At 43.0% G+C, this 22,298-nt stretch overlaps 1 protein-coding gene across 1 annotated transcript in view; it reads right to left on the bottom strand.

Moving 5' to 3' along the window:
• The window catches only part of LOC134340873 (V-set and immunoglobulin domain-containing protein 10-like 2), a 119,820-nt gene extending 103,488 nt beyond the window's left edge, over positions 1-16,332 (bottom strand). Inside the window, exons 1-2 of the mRNA XM_063038445.1 lie at positions 16,278-16,332; positions 9,401-9,849 (exon numbers count right to left, since the gene is read on the bottom strand). Coding sequence (XP_062894515.1) covers positions 9,401-9,849; positions 16,278-16,332 — 504 coding nt within the window. The remainder of the gene's footprint in view (positions 1-9,400; positions 9,850-16,277) is intronic.
• Between the last annotated feature and the right edge of the window lie 5,966 nt (positions 16,333-22,298).

The raw sequence follows: 22,298 nt of genomic DNA, 5'->3' as shown, positions 1-22,298 counted from the left end.
TTTCACAAATCCATGCTGACTTTGTCCGATCATTTCACCGCTTTCCAAATGTGCTGTTATCACATCTTTGATAACTGACTCCAGCAGTTTCCCCACCACCGACGTTAGGCTAACCGGTCTATAATTCCCCGGTTTCTCTCTCCCTCCTTTTTTAAAAAGTGGGGTTACATTAGCCACCCTCCAATCCTCAGGAACTAGTCCAGAATCTAACGAGTTTTGAAAAATTATCACTAATGCATCCATTATTTCTTGGGCTACTTCTTTAAGCACTCTAGGATGCAGACAATCTGGCCCTGGGGATTTATCTGCCTTCAATCCCTTCAATTTACCTAACACCACTTCCCTACTAACATGTATTTCGCTCAGTTCCTCCATCCCACTGGACCCTCTGTCCCTTACTATTTCTGGAAGATTATTTATGTCCTCCTTAGTGAAGACAGAACCAAAGTAACTATTCAATTGGTCTGCCATGTCCTTGCTCCCCATAATCAATTCACCTGTTTCTGTCTGCAGGGGACCTACATTTGTCTTTACCAGTCTTTTCCTTTTTACATATCTATAAAAGCTTTTACAGTCCGCTTACATGAAACAATACCAAAACTACACTAGACTACAGACCTACGCAGGACTGCATAAAGTGCACAAAACAGTGCAGGCATTACAATAAATAATAAACAAGACAATAGGCACAGTAGAGGGCAGTAGGCTGGTGTCAGTCCAGGCTCTGGATATTGAGGAGTCTGATGGCTTGGGGGAAGAAACTGTTGCATAGTCTGGTTGTGAGAGCCCGAATGCTTCAGTGCCTTTTGCCAGATGGCAGGAGGGAGAATAAAAAGATAGGGGGAGAGGAAGAAAGGCAGCTATAAGGTGATAGATGAAGACAGGTGGGTTGGAAAGTTAAAGGGCTGGAGAGGAAGGAATCTGATATGAGAGGAGAGTCGATCATAGGAAAAGGGGACCTGGGGGAGGTGATAGGCAGGTGAGAAGAGGTAAGAGGCCAGAGTAGGGAATAGAAGAGGGGAGGGAGAGCGATTTTTTTACTGTAAGCAGAAATCGATATTCATGCCTTCAGGTTGGAGGCTACCCAGATGGAGGTGTTGCTCCTCCACCCTGAGGGTGGCCTCACCTGAGCACAAGAGGAGACATGTCGGAACAAGAATGGGAATTGGAATTAAAATGTTTGATCACCGGGAAGTTCCGCTTTTGGCAAATGGAACGGAGGTGCTCGACATAGCGGCCCCCCAATTTAGGACAGGTCTCACTAACATAGAGAAGGCCGTATCGGGAGCACCGGGCACAACAAGGGACCCCAGCAGATTCGCAGCCCTGAATGGAGTTGAGGGAGGAGGTGAATTGCTACTTTGGCTGCTTGCAGGGATAAGTGTCAGGAGGGAGATTAGTAGGGATAGATGAATGGACAAGGAAATTACGGAGGAAGCAATCCCTGCAGAGAGTGGGGGGAGGTAAAGATATGTTTAGTGGTACGATCCCTTTGGAGATGGCATGTAAGTAACGGAGGAGATTTCATCGCATATGTCAGTGGCAATCAACCTGTTTCTGATTCAGGGGCACAGACCAGGTGGGATTTGGTTAGCCAACTCTCTTCCTGCTGGCAAGGATACAATAGCCTACTGAGTCGCAACTGCTCTATGATTCTATGGGACGTTTGCGGAAGTGTGGGCCTTTCCATGAAGTGAAACCCTTTACCCATATAATAGCTGGGGAGCTTTATACCTGTATCTGGAGGTTGCATGCTGTACAGACACCCAATAAACCCAGGGGAGACTGACTCTCCAAGCTTTGCATTCAAATCAAAGTCACTCTCCTTTCAGGTTTGCTGCAGCATGTATGCAGTGTGTGGAGAGAGCCGGCAGGACCCTCTGGGACACTGTCGGGTGCTCGCTTCTGTAACTATGGATTACCCGCCCTCTGCTGGTGAAGCACCACCACTGCGGCCTCATTGCCACTGCCAGTGTTTCGAGAGAGGTGGGAAGCTGTGGAAAAAGGTTTAAGTTTTAACTACGATGTTGTCGCAAATTTGTATACCTCTGTCAGATGTTCACAAATTGGTGTGAAATATCAACATCCTCAGTTTCATGGATTCAAGGAATTTTGTAACCAATTGAAGTTTTGTTTTAATTCACACTTATCTCCTAACAAAGAGACAACATGAACAGAGATGTAACACACATTTTTGCCTCCCCAGGTTCATGCCTTTCTATGAGAACCAGAGATAGTTAAATTGAAAGTTGTAAAGAGGGGTTGGAGAGGACAAAACGTGGCTGCAATAGGACAGAGACAAAGAGAGACTGAGTGACACAGTTGCTGAGACAGGGTGGTGAAGATTTATTAATTATGACCTGTCTAAAGGAGAAGTAAATAAAAGATGAATGGCAAATCCCATGGTAGCACTGTGGTTAATGCAATGCTATTAGAGCTCAGGGTGTTCTGGAATTTGGAGTTTGGCGTTTGGGCCTTCTTAGTGTAAGGGGTGTAGCTGGGGCTGAATTTGTTAAGTGTATCCAGCAAGATTTCTTTAATCAATATGTGGGCAGTTCAACAAGAGGAGGGGCTGTACTGGACCTGGTGTTAGGCAATGAACCTGGCGAGTGACTAACCTTTCAGTGGGTGATCAGTTAGGGAAAAGTGACCACAACTCCTTAACTTTCAGGATACTTATAGATAAGGATAAATTACGGGGGCATTAGGCAGGAACCAAGAAGCGTTAATTGGGAACACTTTTTCTCTAGCAAGTCCGCATCAAACATGTGGAGGGTGTTTAAAGATTAATTGCACCGACTACAGGAAAGGTATGTTCCTGTCAGAAGGAAGGACAGGGATGGTAAGATAAGAGAACCTTGGATGTCCAGGGAGGTGATAAATTTAGTCAAGAAGAAAAAGGAAATGTATCTAAAGCTATGGAATTCAGGACATGAGGATTATAAAGAAGCCAGAAAAAAACTAAAGAAGGGAATTAGGAAATCCAGAAAGGACCATGAAAAGTCCTTGGCAAGTAGGACTAAGGTGAATCCCAAGGCATTCTATACATGCATCAAGAGTAAGAAGGTAACTCGAGAGATGGTGGGACCACTCAAGGATAAAGGGGGGGACATTTACTTGGATGCAGAGAATGTGAGTGAGGTACTTAATGAGTACTTTGCTTCAGTATTTACCAAGGAAAAGGATATGGAGGACCAGGAGATCAGTGCTGAGTGTATAAATATGTTAGGGCATTTAGAGGTCAAAGAGGAGGAAGTGTTAGGCCTCCTAATGAATATTAAAGTGGACAAGTCCCCAGCGTCTGATGGGATTTACCCCAGGTTATTGAAGGAGGCAACAGATGAGATTGCTAGGGCCTTGACCAGAATCTTCATGTCCTCTAGGCACCGGCGAGGTCCTGGAGGACTGGCGAGTGGCCAGTTGTAAGAAGGGAACAAGGGAAAATCCTGGGAATTATAGACCAGTGAGTCTCATGTCAGTTGTGGGGAAATTGTTGGAGAAAATTCTGAGGGATAGGATATATGAGTATTCAGAAACCCATGGCCTAATTAGGGAGAACCAGCATGGCTTTGCGTGTGGCAGGCTGTGCCTTAACAACCTGATTGAGTTTTTTGACAAAATGACGAGAGAGATTGATATGGGTAGGGCAGTCGATGTTGTCTAAGGCGTTTGACAAAGTCCCTTGTGGGAGGCTAATTCAGAAGATTAAGATGAATGGGATGCATGGCGAATTGGCTGTTTGGATTCAGAACTGGCTTGTGCATAGAAGACAGAGGGTAGTGGTTGAAGGGACTTATTTGGACTGGAGGTCTGTAATTAGTGGAGTTCTGTATGGATCTGTTGTGGGACCTCTGCTGTTTGTAATGTATATAAGTGACCTGGATGAAAATATAGATGAGTGGGATAGTAAATTTGCGGATGATACCAAGATTGGTGGAGTTGTGGATAGTGTAGAAGATTGGCAAAGAATATAGCATGATATAGATCAGTTGCAGATATGGGCTGAGAAATGGCAGATGGAGTTTAACACAGATAAATGAAAGGTGTTGCATTTCGGTAGGGCAAATGCAAGGAGACAGTACACTGTTAAGGGCAAGGTCCTTAAGAATGTTGCTGAGCAGAGAGATCTTGGGATCCAAGTTCATAACTCCTTGAAAGTGCCTACACAGGTCAATAGGGTGTTGAAGAAGGCTTATGGACCATTTACTTTTATTAATCAAGGCATTGAGTTCAAAAGTCAAGAGGCTATGTTGCAACTTCATAGAACTCTGGTCAGGCCACATCTGGAGTATTGCACACATTTCTGGTCACCACACTATAGGAAGGATGTTGAGGCTTTGGAGAGGGTGCGGAAGAGATTTACTAGGATGCTGCCTGGTTTAGAGTGCATGAGCTATCATGAGAGGTTGAATAACCTTGGGTTATTTTCTGTAGAGTGTCAGAGGCTGAGGGGAGATCTGATAGAGGTTTATATGATTATGAGAGGCATAGATAGAGTGGACAGGGAGCATCTGTTTCTCAGCGTAGAAATGTCTAATACCAGAGGGCATGCATTCAAGGTGAGAGGGGCTGGGTTCAAAGAGGATGTGAAGAATAAGCTTTTTTACTCAGAGTGGTGGATATCTGGAATACACTGCCTGGTTTGGTGGTGCAGGTAAATACGTTTAAGGCACTTAAGAGGCGTTTGGATAGGTACATGGATGTAAGGAAGATGCAGGGACATGAACTTGGTGTAGGTAGGAGGGGTTAGTGTCTGGGTCTTTTTGATTTGCTTTTTAGTTAGTTTGGCACAATATTGTGGGCCTGTTCCTGTGCTGTACTGTTCTATATTATCTATGAGAATTGGAATTATGGGAGGAATTGGGAAATGTGGAGTTAATTGACAGCAGTAATAAATGAGGGATGCTAAAGGACGAAGGAAAAAGAGAGTGAGCCGGGGATTAAAATAAAAAGATAGCTGATGAATTCAATGCTGTAGATATTTTGTGTCTGTCTTCATTACAAAGGATACAAGTAGCATTCAAGAAAAGGCAGTTACGTAGCAACTTTTCACAGATGCTGCCTGACTGGCTGGCCTCTTTCAGCATTACTGCTTTGCATTCTTCAGTTATAAAGAGTAGTGATGAGACCACATCTGGAGTACAGTGTATATTATTAGCCTCTTTGCGTAGTGAAGGATGTTCATGTGTTGAAAGCAGTTGAGAGATGGCTTATTTGTCTGATTCCTGTAATTGATGAGTTATCTTAGGAGAAAAGGCCTGGCAGACCAGACTTCTACCCATTGGAGTTGGAAGAGGAAGAGGGGTGAACCCTGGTTTCTGACATTTACTGAGAGTGTTGTTTACAAGGGACCCAAAGCATTGTTGAGGAGCCCTACCACCCACCCTACAATCTCTTTGACCCACTATTGTCAGGAAGGAGGTACGGGAGCATCAGGACTAGGACTACCAGACTGGGTAACAGCTTCTTCCCTCAGGCTACGAAACTAATGAGTACCCTGCTACCACCGAGGACTCGTCACTCGGTCAGCAAGCAGTTTACCATTCCCTGTGTACTGCTTAACTGTCCTGAGCACTACATGCACTTTGAAATATATTTTATTAACTTATTTGTGGCATTATTTTATTTTATGTGCTGAGTGTGATGTATATTTTGTGGGTACACCGTGGTCCAGAAGAATGTTGTTTTGTTCGGTTGTACAGTCAGGTGACAATAAGCTTGAACTTGAAACATGTAAGATTCGAGTGGGGTTTAATACATGTGGTGAGAATGAGTCCTCTTGTAGGGGAATCCAGAACCAAGAGCATTTTTACAAATAATGGGTCATCCATTGAAGACTGAGATGAGGCAACGTTTGCTCTCAGAAGACCATGAGTCTGTGGAACTTCCCTCAGGAGGGCATAGAATCAGAGTCTTTGATTATTTTTAAGTAAGAGATTGATGAATTCCTGACACGTAAGGGTGGAAGATTACCACAAGTAAGTAAAAAGGAATTGAAAATAGCCAAGCAGTTTTCCCTCAGGAGAGCATCTATGTGGATCTAACTAAAGCATAAATAAGAACAAAGAATTATTCAGTGAGGGTATACTTTTATTTGACTTAAGCAAATACAATAACTTAAAATGGTTGACACTAAACCTCCAACACAAACACTTGCTAAATTATGAGTTTAATCCCATATATTCATGGTTGCCATCGAGTGAGAGTCCAGAGATTATTGACTTCTACTTCTTGACTAGTTCACTCCCTTCCTGATTGCAATTTCTGTCTTGGTGGTCAATCTAGCAATGTCTTTTGATGACTGGCCAGGAACCTTGGCCAAACTCTGTTACCAGAGCTTCCAATTTATTCTCCAAGTAACGTTTACATGATCTAACCTCCTAGGCTGCTTACCAATTCTCCAGATCACCTAGCAGTCAGTATACAAGGATTCAGATCCAACCATGTCATCTTGAATACATTAGCTTCACATTCCCCTTGGTACATGATGGTTCTTCAGGTAAACTAGACTCCATAAGAGAAAATACAATGGGCAATTCTGTAAGTTTTGCTGCTCTCCCTCCCCAGCTACTAATTGCCATGTTCCCCTTTACCCACATTATGTCTCACTTCTTCAAAGAACTCTGAAAACTTGATCAAATTTGATTTCCATGTTAAAACCATGTTAGCTTTGCAGATTACTTTAATTCTTTCTGAACTGCTGCGCATAAAATTGGTATAGTTATGTTAGGAAGGATGCTCAGGAGTTGGAAGCAGTTGAAAGAAGATTTACCTGGAATAGATGGATTATTTTACAATTGTCATATGTTTTATAAATCATTTGTGGAGCTAATGGATGGTTTTCACTCCCGTGAAGATCTGAGCATTAACATTTCCAAAGGTTTGGAAGGGATTAACATGGACTTGGTGAAGCCACTCTTTGAGCGACAAGGGTTCAGAGAAATGGTTCAAATCCATGTAACCCTTGATGTTTTGGGCTAAGACTCTTCATCAGAACAGATGAAGGTTCTCAGCCCAAAACATCATCTCTTTATTCTTCTCCATAGATGCTTCCCTGATTTGCTGAATTCCTCCAGTTACTCTTTACTTGCAGCATCTGCTGAATCTCTTGCATCCATGTCAGATCCTCCTGCATTTCTGGCAGCTCAGAGCCTGTCTTTAGAAATTCATTGCAGAGTCCTCAGGGCACACTGGGACGGCAGACTTTTATGTGGCAGGCACCTTTAGTATTGGTTCTGTTCAATGTTGTCGCAGGATTGGCTACCCATGGCTCAGAGTTGGAGACACAGCGAGGATGAAGCTGAATTGAATCTAACGCCAGAATGCAGTGGGATCTCAACACGTCCCACAACACAGAACTTGTGGTTCAACAACATAAGGTAGCATCCCAGATCAGAGCAATCGGCACAAGAAGACCACGAGGGCATCATACCGCCCATCCACCTCCCAATCCTCACCACCACTCCCCGTGCCCCGCAACCATTTCTGTGTCTACACAATCACCTGGAGGGAAGTGTTGGCTAGCCTGAATGTGAAGCAAGGTTGGGAAATGTACCACTAACTCTGTAGACCGAGTTCAGGGAGCACCCACAGAGTGTTTCCAGTATCTATTGCTTTTATTTCAGCTTCTGGCACATGACCTCTTTTAATTTTATTTTTCAAATTCTGAGTAGCTCATCAATCCAGGTATTTGGAGGTCTTTGTTAAAGTTAAAGCAAACACATACTTGATAGGTACCTTAGATATTTGTTTTTTTTTAAAGGTGGCCTGTAACATTTGTGACATATAATATTGCGTGTACATGCCAATGACGATTATAGCATGAGACCTATGCTATAACAATGATTAGAGAGTTCAGAACCCTACCATTGGCTAGTCAAGCCTGGAGTTCAAGGTCCCATCATCAGCTAGTCGAGCTGGGAGTTTGGGGTCCCGTCATCGGCTCATCCTGGGGTCAATACCAAAGATCAAAGCCCTGAGGTCAATCGGAGGTCCAGAAATCAAAGCCTGGAGACTGGAGGCCCTCAAGCCTGCCCTGGAGTTAGAGATCTGTCCATGTGTGTTGGTGGGGAGTGGGAGGTGTTGGGAGGAGGGAAAAGGAGCTTGCTTAGCTGTTACTGTTTTGTTGCTTGTTGTGTTCTGTTATGTTGTTCCGCTGAGCATTGTGGGCACGCTACATTGACACCAGAATGCATGGCGACACTTGCAGGGTGCCTCCAGCACATATTGGGAGTGCTGGTTGTTAATGTAAACAACACATTTCACTGTATGTACACGTGATAAATAATTTAATCTGAATCTGATTTTACAAAACCCTGTAAAGGCTGTCCATTAGTTGATTGGAATAGACACCTAGATAAACAATTGCTGTCTCTCTCTTTCCATTCCCTCTCCATATAGATAATAAAGCAGCTTATAACTGCTGGTCTTCAGTGTCTTGGGTTACTGATATACAGGAGAAATGGACACAGTGATCAGTTTTATACTGTGCATGGGCATTTTCATGGAGGGGCAATCTCACAAGTGGGGACTTTGTCAAGAGACTCTCTGCTGGAGGGGGTAGAGTTCACATCAGTGGAAAATTTTCATTAGAAGAGCTTATTCAGATGGGCAAGAGCTTCATAGGGAGAGAATTTTAAAAGGCTGGTGGTCTCAGACACAGGAGCTTTGTGTGAAGTGCAGACAAATGATTCATAAGAAGAGGGACAACAGAGAGCAGCACTTTAGAGAGAGGAGGGTCTCACAGAGAGGCTGTGGTTTCAGAAAGTTGCTTGTAACTTTGTGTGCGAAGTTTCGTGGAATTTGTAGAGCCTTTTACAATGAAAGAACTGCTCCATCTCCAAAGCTCCCCTCTCTGAGCATGTAACACAAAGCCTTCAGAGAAGAATTGTCTGGCAAAATGCAAGATGAGATGGAGTTCCGCCGTTAGAATTTTTTCCATTACTTTAGTCGCTTAATCAATTTTGCAACAACCGTTAACAGGGTATTTCACCATACTCTGCATCTGCTCTCTGAACTTGGACTGGGTCAACACATAAATGCAAGTGTTTGTACAACAGCTAAGTTGCTGGAGCATGAATCCAATTTCTTGAACAAAGCTAGGTGGAGTTACATAAGTAAACCCAAAGTACCACATTCTGTTCCATACACAATACACCATGAAGATTGACCATAACAGTATGAAATTCCCCGAGATAACAAAGAGTAAGATGATGGACTTCCTCCGACTCTCCATCTCCGGGTCTTTGGAATTCTTCGAGCTGCTGTGAATCCGGAGTTGTTTACGGACTCTGCTCACCAGCAAAACTTGTCTAACAGTTAAAGCATTAAACATCAGAATCAGAACAAATGCAGAACCGGGGGTGAGAAAATAATAAATTGTTTCAATGGCCCCCCATACCTGCGAAAACAGAACATCATAGTCTACATTACAAAACCAAGGGTTATTCAAAAGCCAGTATTTCCCACTGAACATGAAATACCAGCTGATATTCTTCAAACAGCTCAGCGTTGTCACAGTTCCCAGAACAGCAGCTGCCACTCTCTCAGTGCAATACTTCATCTTCAGCTTCTGAGAACAAATGCTGACAAATCGATCGAGGGTAAAAGTGACAGTGAACCAGACAGAACAGTCCGTGGCTGCAAACAGGAAGACTGCATGAATATTGCACACTGGCAGAGACTCCAAGAAAATAAATTTATCCCAGAAAGCTATCGGGATATGTCTTAGGATCAGGTCAATGATGATGACCAGGAGGTCCGCTGTTGCCATGGCCACCAGGTAGTGGGTGATGTTTTTGGAGAGACCACACTTTCCCCGGGAAAGAATCATTATCGTTACTATGTTGGCTGTGAGAGAGGGAAATAAACAAAAATAGTAAGTCAGGGTAATAGACAGAGAAATAATACTTTAGGGAAATGGTACCTCAGGGGATCCAACCCATGCCCCTGGATCAGCGGTTTAGAATTCCATTTGCTAGTCCAATTACTTAGTCAGAAGATCACCCAGTGGGGAGCCATTCAGATTCCCACTACAGATCATTAGGTAGTGAATCCACAAGAGACTGCAGATGCTGGAATAAGACCATGAGACATAAGAGCAAAATTAGGACATTCAGCTCATCGAGTCTGCTTCACCATTCCATCATGTCTGATTTATTATCCCTCTCAACCCCATTCTCCCATAACCTTTGACACCTTGACTAATCAACAACCTATGAATTTACTCAATGAACTGACCCTCTGTGGCAATTAATTCCACAGATTCACCACCTTTTGGCTAAAGAAATTCCTCCTCATTTCTGTTTTAAATGGACACCCCTTAATTGTGGCTAAAAGAAGATTATAGCTGGGAGCTTAACGTCCAAGGATACACATTGTATTGAAAGGACAGGCAGGTAGGCAGAGGGGGTGGGGTGGCTCTGTTGGTAAAAAATGAAATCAAATCATTAGAAATAGGTGCCATAGGATCAGAAGGTGTAGAATCATTGTGGGTAAAGCTAAGAAACTGTAAGGGTAAACAGACCCCGATGGGAGTTATATACAGACCTCCGAACAGTAGTAAATATGTAGTCTACAAATTACGATAGGAGATAGAAAATGCATATCAAAAGGGCAATGATATGATAGTCATCAGGAATTTCAATATGCAAGTGGTTTGGGAAAATCAGGTTGGCACTGGATCCCAAGAGGGGGAGTTTGTAGAATGCCTATGAGATGGCTTTTTAGAACAGCTCGTGGTAAGTCCACTAAGGGATCAGCTATCCTGGGATTGGGTGCTGTGCAATGAACCAGAATTGATTAGAAAGCTTAAGGTGAAGGAACCCTTAATGGCCAGTGATCATATTATGATAGAATTCACCCTGCTATTTCAGAAGAAGTTAAAGTCAGATCTATCATTATTTCAGTATTGAGGAATCAGAGAATCTACAGAAGGACTTAGACAGATTAGGAGAATGGGCAAAGAAGTGCCAGATGGAACACAGTGTTGGGAAGTGTATGGTCATGCATTTTGGTAGAAGAAATAAAAACACGGACTAGTTTCTAAATCGAGAGAAAGTTCAAAACTCTGAGGTGCAAGAAAAAGGACTTGGGAGTCCTCATGCAGGATTCCCTAAAGTTTAATTTGCAGGTTGAGTTTGTGGTGAGAAATGCAAATGCAATGTTAGCATTAATTTCAAGAGGACTAGAATATAAAAGCAAGGATGTAATGTTGAGGCTTTATAAGGCACTGGTGAGGCCTCACTTACAGTATTGTGAGCAATTTTGGACCCCTTATCTTAGAAGCAAAGTGCTGACATTGGAGAGGGTTCAAAGGAGGTTCACGAAAATGATTCCAGGATTGAAAGTCTTATCATATGAGGAGCGTTTGATGGCTCTGGGTCTGTACTCACTGAAATTCAGAAAAATGAGGTGGGGGGAGGTCTCATTGAAACCTATTGAATGTTAAAAGGCCTCAATGTATTGGATGTGGAGGGGATGTTTCCTGTGGTGGGGGAGTCTAAGATCAGCGGACTCAGCCTCAGAGTAGAGGGACATCCATTTAGAATGGCGTTGAGGAGGAATTTCTTTAGCCAGAGAGTGGTGAATCTGTGGAATTCATTGCCATAGGAGGCTGCAGAGGCCAAGTCATTTGAAGCAGAGTTTGATAGATTCTTGGTTGTCAGGGCATGAAGGGATACTGAGAGAAGGCAGGAGATTGGGGCTGAGAGGGAAAATGGATCAGCCATGATGAATAGTGGAGCAGACTCGATGGATCAAATGGCCTAATTCTGCTCCTATATCTTATGGTCTTACATGTTACGAAATGTTTTTTTGTAACAGCAGTACAGTGCAATTCATAAAATTACGACAATACTTGCAAAAGTCTTAGGCACCCTGGCTATATACACTGTATTTATATTTATATACATGCCTCAGATTTTTGCATAGCACTGTATTTCAATAAATTATCCATCATATTTAACAACTGTAATTACTCGATTTATACCTTCTTTTTCAAACAAGTTCTCAACACATAAATTTCTCAACAAATAAGCAGGAATCCAAAAGTTTTTTTTGTCTTACTTGTTGATATGCAAAGACAATTGGGTAAATTTCCAAATGAACATTGGCGAGAAAATAGCAAGGTGATCATAGAGTATAGAACGTAAAGCATAGAACATTATATGTGCAGTCTTTTCAACCTACTCTAAGATCAATCTAACCCTTCCATCTGACATAACCTTCCATTTTTCCGTCATCCATGTGCCTATCTAAGAGCTTCTTAAATGCCCCCAATATCTAATCTAATCTAGTATATCTGCCTCTATCAGTACCACCACCCCCCGGGCAGGGCATTCCACACACCCACCACTCTGCGTAAAGAAGTTACCTCTGACATCCCCCCTATACTTTCCTCTAATCATCTTAAAATTATGCCCCCTTGTATTAGCTATTTCCACCTTGGGAAAAAAAAGTCTCTGGCTCTCAACTCTATCTCTACCTCTTATCATCTTTTACACCTCTATGAACATACCCTCTAGTCCAGGTAGCATCCTGGTAAATCTCCTCTGCAATCTCTCTAAAGCTTCTCTAAAGCCATTATGAGGTGACCAGAACTGAGCACAATACTTCAAGTGTGGTCTAACCAGCATTTTATACAGCTGTGATATTACCTAGCGGCTCTTGAAATCATTTAATTGAAATCAGGCCACATATAATCAGTTTAAGACATTCAGAATAAGGGTATGTGATTCTGCATCTCTTCTACCCAACTTCTTTAGACTCAGTTTGTTTCTTGTCTCATTGCAAGACAAACTTTCACCTTTGGTAGCATTTTACCTCCCTTGCCTCACAATCTCTTCCAGACACTCCCTTTTTCTCCCCTGCACCTCTTCCTTTGGGACATAAAATCTCTTCTTACTTTTCATAGTTCGAATGAAAGATCATAGATCTGAAACATTAGCTCTACTAGTTTGAACATTCGCTTCAAACACGTGGCCCAGCTCACAGCTGCTTCTTTTATTTCAGGTTTCCAGCACCTGCAGTACTTCAGTTTAGATTTACAAATCTAAGTGTTTGACGGATTGTTAACACAGTAAAAGATAAATTGGAAATGCTTATTGGAGGATAAAACGCACCTGACAAAACACCAAGCTTTCCAGAAAAAGAGCCACTGAGGTAAAGCTGGAAATATAGGATGGTGCGTTGGGGGGGGGGGAGAGGGGGGAAGGTGATTGATTGTCAGACTCAAAGTCAAAGTAAATTTATTATGTCACCATATGCAACCCTGAGATTCATTTTCTTTCAGGCATTAACAGGGAAATAAAGAAATGCAATAGAATTTATGAAAAACTATACATAAACAAAGACTGATGAACAACTACACTTAGTGGCCACTTGATTAGGGACAACTGTACACCTGCTCACTAAATGTAAATATATAATCAGCTAATCATGTGGCAGCAACTCAATGCATAAAAGTATTCAGACATGGTCAAGAGGTTCAGTTGTTGTTCAGACCAAACATCAGAATGGGGAAGAAATGTGTTCTAAGTGACTTTGACCGTGGAATGATTGTTGGTGCCAGACGGGGTGGTTTGAGTATCTCAGAAACTGCTGATCTCCAGCAATTTTCACACACAAAGGTCTCCAGAGTTTGCAAAGAATGGTGTGAGAAACACAAAAATATCTAGTAAGCAGTTCTGTGGGCAAAAACACCTTGTTAATAAGAGAGGTCAGAGGAAAATGGCCAGACTGGTTCAAGCTGACAGTAACTCAACTAACCACATGTTACAACAGTGGTGTGCAGAGGAGCACCTTTGACCGCACAACACATCAAACCTTGCAGTGGATGAGCTACAGCAGCAGAAGACCACAAACATACACTCAGTAGCCATTTTTTTAGGTACAGGAGGTATCTGACAAAGTGGCCACCGAGTGTAATGTGCAAAAGAAGACAAATTGTGCAAATAAATAATTAACTGCCAAAACCATGAGTTGTAGAACCCTTGAAAGTGAGCTTGTAGATTGCAGAATCAGTTCAGATTTGAGGTGAGTGAAGTTGTCCATGTTGGTTCAGGAGCCTGATGGCTGTAGGGTAATAACTATTCCTGAACATAGTGGTGTGGGACCTAAGGATCATGCACCTCCTTCCCAATGGTAGTAGCAAGAAGAAACCTGAATAGAGCTGATTTCTGACTTCATTAGAATGAAATATGTTACTATACTGTATATTAGCAAAATTAACAAATCACATCCCTGTTGCACCCACCTCATCCACATAGACTGCAACATCAATCCACACAAATCCCCATTTCAATATATTGGATCCATTTGGCATCTATTACTTTGCCATCTAAATAGCTGTGAAATGCTTTTTAAATACTGAAATATATCTGCTTTTGCTACCTCCTCTGCAGCTTATTCCAGATATTCACCACCCTCTGTGTGAAAACCTTACCCTTCAGATCTCTTTGAAGTTTCTCCTCTCTCACTTTAAACCCACCCCTCTAGTTATAGGCCCCCTTCATCATAACTGGTGAGTTCAATCAGGCCAACTTCAAGAGTGTGTTACAAAATACTGCCAACATGTTGTCTGTCCTGTCAGGGACACCTAACAGTCCTTCCAGATGAGGCAACACCTCACCTGTGAATCTGTTGGGGCCTCCCGTATATCGGTGAGACCCAACGTAGTTTGGGAGGCCTCTTCGCTGAGCACCTATGCTCCATCCTGGTGGCCACCCACTTCAGTTCTGTATCCCATTCCCATTCTGACATGTCTATCCATGGCCTCCTTTACTGCTGCGATGAGGCCACATTCAGGTTGGAGGAGCAACACCTTATATTCTGTCTGGGTAGCCTCCAACCTGATGGCATGAACATTGATTTCTCGAACTTCCGGTAATTGCCCCCTCTCCCCATTTACCATTCCCTATTCCTGTTTCCCTCTCTCACCTTATCTCCTTACCTACCCATCACTTCCCTCTGGTTCTCCTCCCCTTTCCCTTTCTTCCATGGTCTTTTACCCTCTCCTATCAGATTTCCCCCTTCTCCAGACCTTTATCTCTTTCACCAATCAACTTCCCAGCTCTTTGATTCACTACTCCCTCTCCCAGTTTCACCTTTCACCTGCCAATTTGTACTTCTTCCCCCTCCCCCAAGTTTCTTATCCTGACTTCTCTTTATTTTCCAGTCTTGATGAAGGGTCTCGGCCCAAAATATCGACTGTTTACTCTTTTCCATAGATGCTGCCTAGCCTGCTGAGTTCTTCCAGCATTTTTTGTGTGTTGCTCGGATTTCCAGCATCTGCAGATTTTCTTGTGTTTATAATTGTAATTTCTTCTTGGTACATGACAAAATAAAATGGAACTTCGGAGGCAAAATGGTGTCAGGTTGAAATGTGGTAATGGCTATTTTTCCTCTTATTGACCAATGATTTGTCTCTATTTTGAATGCACATCATTGCAAAGAGATACTGGCGAATAATGGTTTCCTCCTTACAGGCTTGTTGTCTCCTTTTCCCTAAGTAATGTGTTTGGGCTGAAGGTCGTAAAAGATAAGGGGACACAGCTGGTACCACCAAATGGTGGAAAAGTACTGGGGTGATAATTAGGTTATGCTTTGAAAGAATCTTAAAGGGTATGAAAAGGGGCACTTTCGTTGTCCAGTGGGAGAGTCAAGACCAGTGCCAGTGCTAAGAAGATCGGGACAAGTGTGTCGATTTAGAGTTAGAGGTAGAGAGAGAGAGAGAAAAGGCTGCATAAAGTTTGTGGAATCTGTGGCTCCCCTCTGATATTGTAGAGTTTGGCTTGCTTAGTGGATGATAAGCATTATTTTGATTTCTCGACTGCTAATACTACAGACCTTTGTTTTTTTCTTTCTGTATACCATTTGTGTTAATTCTGATAAAGTGTTTTCTTGTGGCATTGAATACATGTGCAGTATCTCCTTTGCTTGCGAACAGTCTCTGTCTCCATCTCTGGAGACAAATTGTTAATTGACATTTTTTATAAACCTACTGATTCCAATGGTTATCTTTACTGTACTTCTTCCCACCCCATCTCCTGTAAAAATGCTATTCCCTTTTCTTAATTCCTTCGTCCCCACTGCATCTGTTCCCAGAATGTGGCTTTCCTTTCCAGAACATCAGAGATGTCCTCCTTCTTCAAACAACAGGGTTTCACTTCTTCCGCCATTGATGCTGCCCTCACCCTCATCTCCTCCATTTCCCGAACATCCGCGCTCACCCCATCTTCCCACCATCTTAACAGTGATAGAGTTCTTCTTGTCCTTACCTACCACCCCATCAGCCTCCTCATCCACCACATCATCCTCCGCAACTTCCGCCATCTCCGACAGGATCCCACCACCAAACATATCTTTACAACCCCTCCCCCCACTTTCCGCAGGGATCGCTCCCTCCGCGATTCCCTTGTCCATTCGCCCCCCCCCCCGGCACTTATCCCTGCAAGTGGCCAAAGTGGCAATTCACCTGCCCATTCACCTCCTCCCGCACCTCCATTCAGGGCCCCAAACAGTCATTCCAGGTGAGGCAACACTTCACCTGTGAATCTGCTGGGGTTGTCTATTGTGTCCGGTGCTCCCGAAGACATTGGTGAGTCCCATTGTAAATTGGGGACCACTTCGTCAAGCACCTCTGCTCCATCAGCCTAAAGCAGAACTTCCCAGCGGCCAAACATTTTAATTCCGATTCCTGTTCCTGTTGCGACATGTTTGTCCGTGGCTTCCTCTTGTGCCATAATGAGGCCACCCTCAGGGTGGAGGAGCAACACCTTTATATTCTTTCTGGGTAGCCTCCAACCTGATGGCATGAATATCAATTTCTCCTTCCGGTATATAAAAAAAAATTCCCTCAGCCCTCCCCTCTTCTTCTATTCCTCACTCTGACCTCTTATCACTTCTCACCTTACCTCTTCCCACCTCCCCTTGTGTCCCCTCCTCCTTCCCTTTCTCTTATGATTGACTCTCCTCTCCTATCAGATTCCTCCCTCTCCAGCCCTTTACGTTTCCTACCCACCAGGCATCACCTCTCACCTTCTCCCCCTCCCCCCACCTTTGGATTCTGGCATCTACCCCCTTCCTTTTCAGTCCTGAAGAAGGGTCTCGGCCCAAAACGTTGACTGTTTACTCTTTTCCATTGGTTCTGTCTGACCTGTCGAGTTCCTCCAGCATTTTGTGTGTGTTGCTTATTGCGAATACCCTGAGCTGAATCAAAAAAAAGAACACACAGCAAATTTTACAATAACCTCTGTTACAGAACGGTAGCATAGTGGTTAGCACAACGCTTCACAGTACCAGCAACATGGGTTCGATTCCCGCTGCTGCCTGTCAGGAGTTTGTACTTTCCCTCCATCACCACATGGATTTCCTCAGGTGCTCCAGTTTCCTCCCACAGTCATAAGACGTACTGGTTGGTAGGTTAATTGGTCATTGTAAATTGTTGCATAATTAGGCTAGGATTAAATCGGGGGTTGCTGGGTGTTCTTGAAGGGCCAGGGGGCCCTTTTTTAAAAAAAAAATTAAAAATTGGCGTAGTCAGCATGATTTAGCATAATGGGTGCTATGTTTCTCAAACATAGGGAGCAGAGTAAGGGGGTGGCCTGTTGTATTATGCTGCATGCTTTGAAAACTGTTTTTGACATGTATTGGGTAGCAGAGCAAAGACAGTCTGCCGCTAATGACAGAATGGGAATCACAGCGCGGCAAAATGTTCCCTTAACCGGATCAGCTAGGTCGGCCCGTGAAGGAGCTGACAAAGCCGACACACAGCAAACCACTTCAGCGAGTGAATTGCTCAGAGCACGGCAGGAAGATTGAGTGATCGGCATCCAGATCCTTTCAGAATGAGAGCATTAATGGCTAAGTTGGGGGTGGGGGCGACAGTCGGGATGGCGAGATCTGGTATGAAGCTAATACTCGGCGTGGTAACGGTCCTGACGATTCCCCTGCCGAGACATTACACGAGAGAACTCACCCGGCACGGTGCGTAGTCATTGACTACTAAGACACGGGGTGGGTGTCAAACGACATAAGATAAAAGGAAAGAGCGACTCGGGCATGGAAGACTGAGGAAAAGGGGGCCATTCGAGATAAATATGGTGCGGAGGAGCGGAGATGCCTCGCTGTATGGTTAGCTGCCTTGTGGGATACAGGTGCTGGCACGGTCCATTTGGACATGGAGGAAGCTAATGACTTGCTATCTCTCTCTGTACTCGAAGTGGTATTAATAATCAGATGTAGAATGACAATGACAACCCCGCAGATTTGTTCTCGCGAGTCCGACGCGTGGTGTTAAGGATTTATCTCCCTGCGGTAGACTGAGGACAGCAGGGTGCACCTGGGCACACTGGAGACGAGGGAATTGCGATGCTTCGATCGATCGTTAAACACACGGGCATTCACCGCAGGACGGAGTGGGAGGCCCCGGAGAAGGTATTGCACGGGACGGCTCACTGTGCGCCCTCACATTTGAAGGGAAATCTAGTGGTGCCTCTTGAAGATGTACGTGGGACACCCTGTGGGCGAGGAACTAGAGAAGATGGCGGTATTAAGGCAGGTTGACGAGGGGAAAACGAAAGTTAAGAGTTCTGAAGTCAAAGGAAGGAACGGGGAACGTTAAAATCAACACAAGCAGTAGCGCCCGACCAGCTTGCTGGGAGATATTTCAAGCCTGTTAAAGCGCAGGAGCGGTACGGCAGGAGTAGCCAAGCCCAGGTATGGCAGACTGATTACGTCGGACCCCTGCCACAGCACAACGATTTAAATACTTGAAATATAGTTAACACCTATTCAGCTCTGTTAATGACAATTCCTTGCACTAAAGATGACCAGGATCATATACTGAAGGTATTGCAGAAGTTAATTAGTTATTATGAGGATCCTCAAGAAATACAGTTAGATAGTGGGTCTCACTTCTCGGGGCAGCTGTGGAAGGAATGCTCTGTTGCCGCCGAGCATCAGGGCTGATCGAAAGAATAAATAGACTTTTAAAATAACAGAGTCGTTTATTGACACCAATTCACACCTTGCAGGTGTGGCTGACTGTACTATCCCAAGCCTTGCACAATTTAAACAATAGACCGTTACCCCAAGAATCACCGATGACGAGGATGATCAAGTGTACCCCACAGCGGAAGGAGGAAAGAGGCACTGAAGGAAGGGCTCCCACAATGAGAGGAAAAGCATGGGTGCATATTCCAAATACCTTGGTCTGCAAGGTTGTAGCAAACAGAGGTGGTAACACTTAAGGCCATCTGGTGCGTTTGAACAGGGAAATAAATGACCAAACGTGAATGACGTAGATTTGTGTAAAACTGATAATAATTGATACTTAATTCACCGAGGTGAAATGGTGCCTACTACCCATTACGCCGCTGGCATTTAGGGCAACAATAAAGGTCCTTTAAGGATTCTTCGTTGCTGTTTCCGTAACAATTTTTGACCAGTCAGTTGTTGTTAGCCCTGAGTTGAACTCCCGAATCTGGAGGACCACTCTTAGTCTGGCCTCTACTCTTTGATATGGGTGCCCCTACCAAGAGCCAAAGCAGAAAACCCTAACTCCAGCCAACATAGCTCCCTGGGTCACTGAGACACACAAACCTCCAACCCGAAGACAAGGCTTTGGCCTTCTTGAAAGAGGTGAAATGACGACCCTGGAATTAATTTTGTCGACCTTCCTTGAGTCGAGGTCAGCGTTTGAACATGCGAAAAAGTACAGTCAAAGATCCACCATGGAAGGAGAAGACGTCCTCCAGTACAGCAACGCCTCCCGCACGCCCACGAAGTTTAATTGTGGTTAACTGCGAACGGATTCGCATTATTTGGAATAAAGTGTGGGACTGGGGACTAAAGAGTGGGCGTAAACTAATTATAATATTAGCTGTTTGTAGTGCAGATTATTTTAGTTTATCGTGTCTATAGAATTCATAGCCAAATCCCACTGTTTAAGTAATCATATTGCAATAATTCTAGGACTTGTATTTACCATGATTTTTGTATAATGTACCAATGAGGAATCAAAGGGTGGAGTGGAAGGAAAGAATTAACTGTAATTCCTCCTTAGTACATGCCAAAATAAAATGGAAGTTCGAAGACAAAATGGTGTCAGGTTGGAATGTGGAAATGGCTATTTTTCCTCTTATTGCCCAGTGATTTCTCTCTATTTTGAATACACATAATTATGATAAGATACCGGCGAATAACGGTTTCCTCCTTACAGACACGTTGTCTCCTTTTTCCTAAGTAATGTGTCTAGGCTGAAGGTCATAAGAGATAAAGGGGTACAGCTGGTGATGGAAAAGTACTGGGGTGATAATCATGTTATGCTTTCAATAAATCTTAAAGGGTATAAAGAGCGGCACTTTCTTTGTGCAGTGGGAGAGCTTTGGTCTTCGGCGAGGTCAAGTCCAGTGCTAGTGCTAAGACAGGAACAAGTACAGTAATTCGAGATGTAGTTAGAGATAGGGAGAGAGAAAACAGGCTGCATTTAAGGTCGTCGGATCTGTAGTCCAACGTTGCAGAGATTGGCTTGTTTAGTGGATGATAAATATTATTTTGATTTTTGTACTGCTACTACTGCAGACTTTTGTTTTTCTGTCTAATTGCATTTGCGCTTGTTCTAATAAAGTGCTGTGGCCTTGAATACATGTGCGGTGTCTCCTTTTTTTGTGAGTGCATATGCAATATCCTGAGCTGAATAAAATAATTACACAAAACAAATTTTTAAATGATTTTTGTTACACTGATAGTTTTATAAGCTTCTATAACTCACCCCTCAGCCTCCTATGTACTAATGAAAATAAACCCAACCTATCTAATCTGTTCTTATAACTACAAGCCTATATTCCAGACTACATCCCAGTAAATCTCTTCTGAACTCTCCCTATTGCCATCGCATTCTTCCTGCTGTGTAGTGACAAGAAATGTACTCATAACTCCTATGTGAGGTCTAAACAATATTTTGTACACTGTAAATGCAACATTAAGTCCCAAGTCCCATACTCCGTGCCTAAACCTATGAAGGCAAGCCTGCCAAATGTCTCACCACTTACAATGAACTTGCACTCAAAAGTCCTTCTGTACATCACTGGTCTTTTGATCCCTGCCATTTCCTATCAGAATTTTGATTCTGTTAAGTGCATTTTTCAGCTGTGATCAGCCTTTTCATCTGGACCTGTCAAACTCTGTATGTTATCAGTATCCAGACAAAGTGGTTGTCCCAGTTCTAAACAATACTAAAACTCTAAATGATTCTTTTGGCCTTAAGAAGAATCCATTAGATGGGAGAAATGGAGAAAGTGAGGAGGTGCATTTACTGAGCTCAGGACAAATGTCCAACAGTCTAATAGCAAATCAAGGGAAATTAAAGCAAGATTAGTACAAATGAAATTCACTAAGTAAAAGTGTACATGAATTTACTAACTTAATAATGTGAACATTGTTTCAAAGGCAACTATACAAAGCAGAAATTTTGTCATAGGAAGTTATGGAAATCATTATTAGTGACAAAATAAATGTCCATTGGTGAATTGTCAAAGAAGATTGTATCTGACTGAATTGATCGTAATTTTTGAAGGAATAACAGCAAAGACTGCTCTAGGTTGCGCAGTGGTATGACTTACAGAAAACATTTGACTCAATGAAACTTGGCAGACTTATAAAGGAAATGAAGCCCCAAGAATTAAAAGGATTAAAATAAATAACATAATTTTGAAAACTATAAACAAACAGGAAACCCTTGATGTTCACATACTCAAAGGTGCCATGGCAAGTTCATGAAGTTTTTAAAAAAGCCTTCTGGTTATCAGGGTTTATTAATAAAGGAACATATCATAACAGTAAAGAGATTGTCAAAGAATTTTATAAATCACTATTTAGGTTTTGATTGGTGTATTGTGAACATTTGTGGGCGCTACTCTTTAGGATAGATAAAAAGACCTTAGTAGAAATTATGCGGAAGGTGTTTTTTTAAGTTTGTTTTTATACTAAGGGAACAGTTAGACAAGGAGTTGCTACATTTGGCACTGCTCTACTTGGGTAAAGGAAGATTAAAAACTGAACTGCTGAAGGTTTTTAACATACTAAGGGGTTTTGGAAGAGAGAAGTATACCCTCCAATGAGTGGGTCAGTAATCAGAGATCATTAGCAAACGCTCTGGAAAATTGCAAGTATCTGAAAGACTGATAAGAACTGATTCTAGAACTCATTTTAAAAAGGCAAATGGAGAGAAGGTTAAGTTTGAAGAACTTATAGGCTATGGACATAACTGGGACACAGGACCAGGTACAAAAAACTCA

This window comes from Mobula hypostoma, chromosome X2, assembly GCF_963921235.1.
Source record: "Mobula hypostoma chromosome X2, sMobHyp1.1, whole genome shotgun sequence".
Taxonomy (NCBI): Eukaryota; Metazoa; Chordata; class Chondrichthyes; order Myliobatiformes; family Myliobatidae; genus Mobula; species Mobula hypostoma.
Note: the sequence above shows the minus strand (reverse complement) of the source record. Positions and strands in the feature narration are given on the sequence as shown.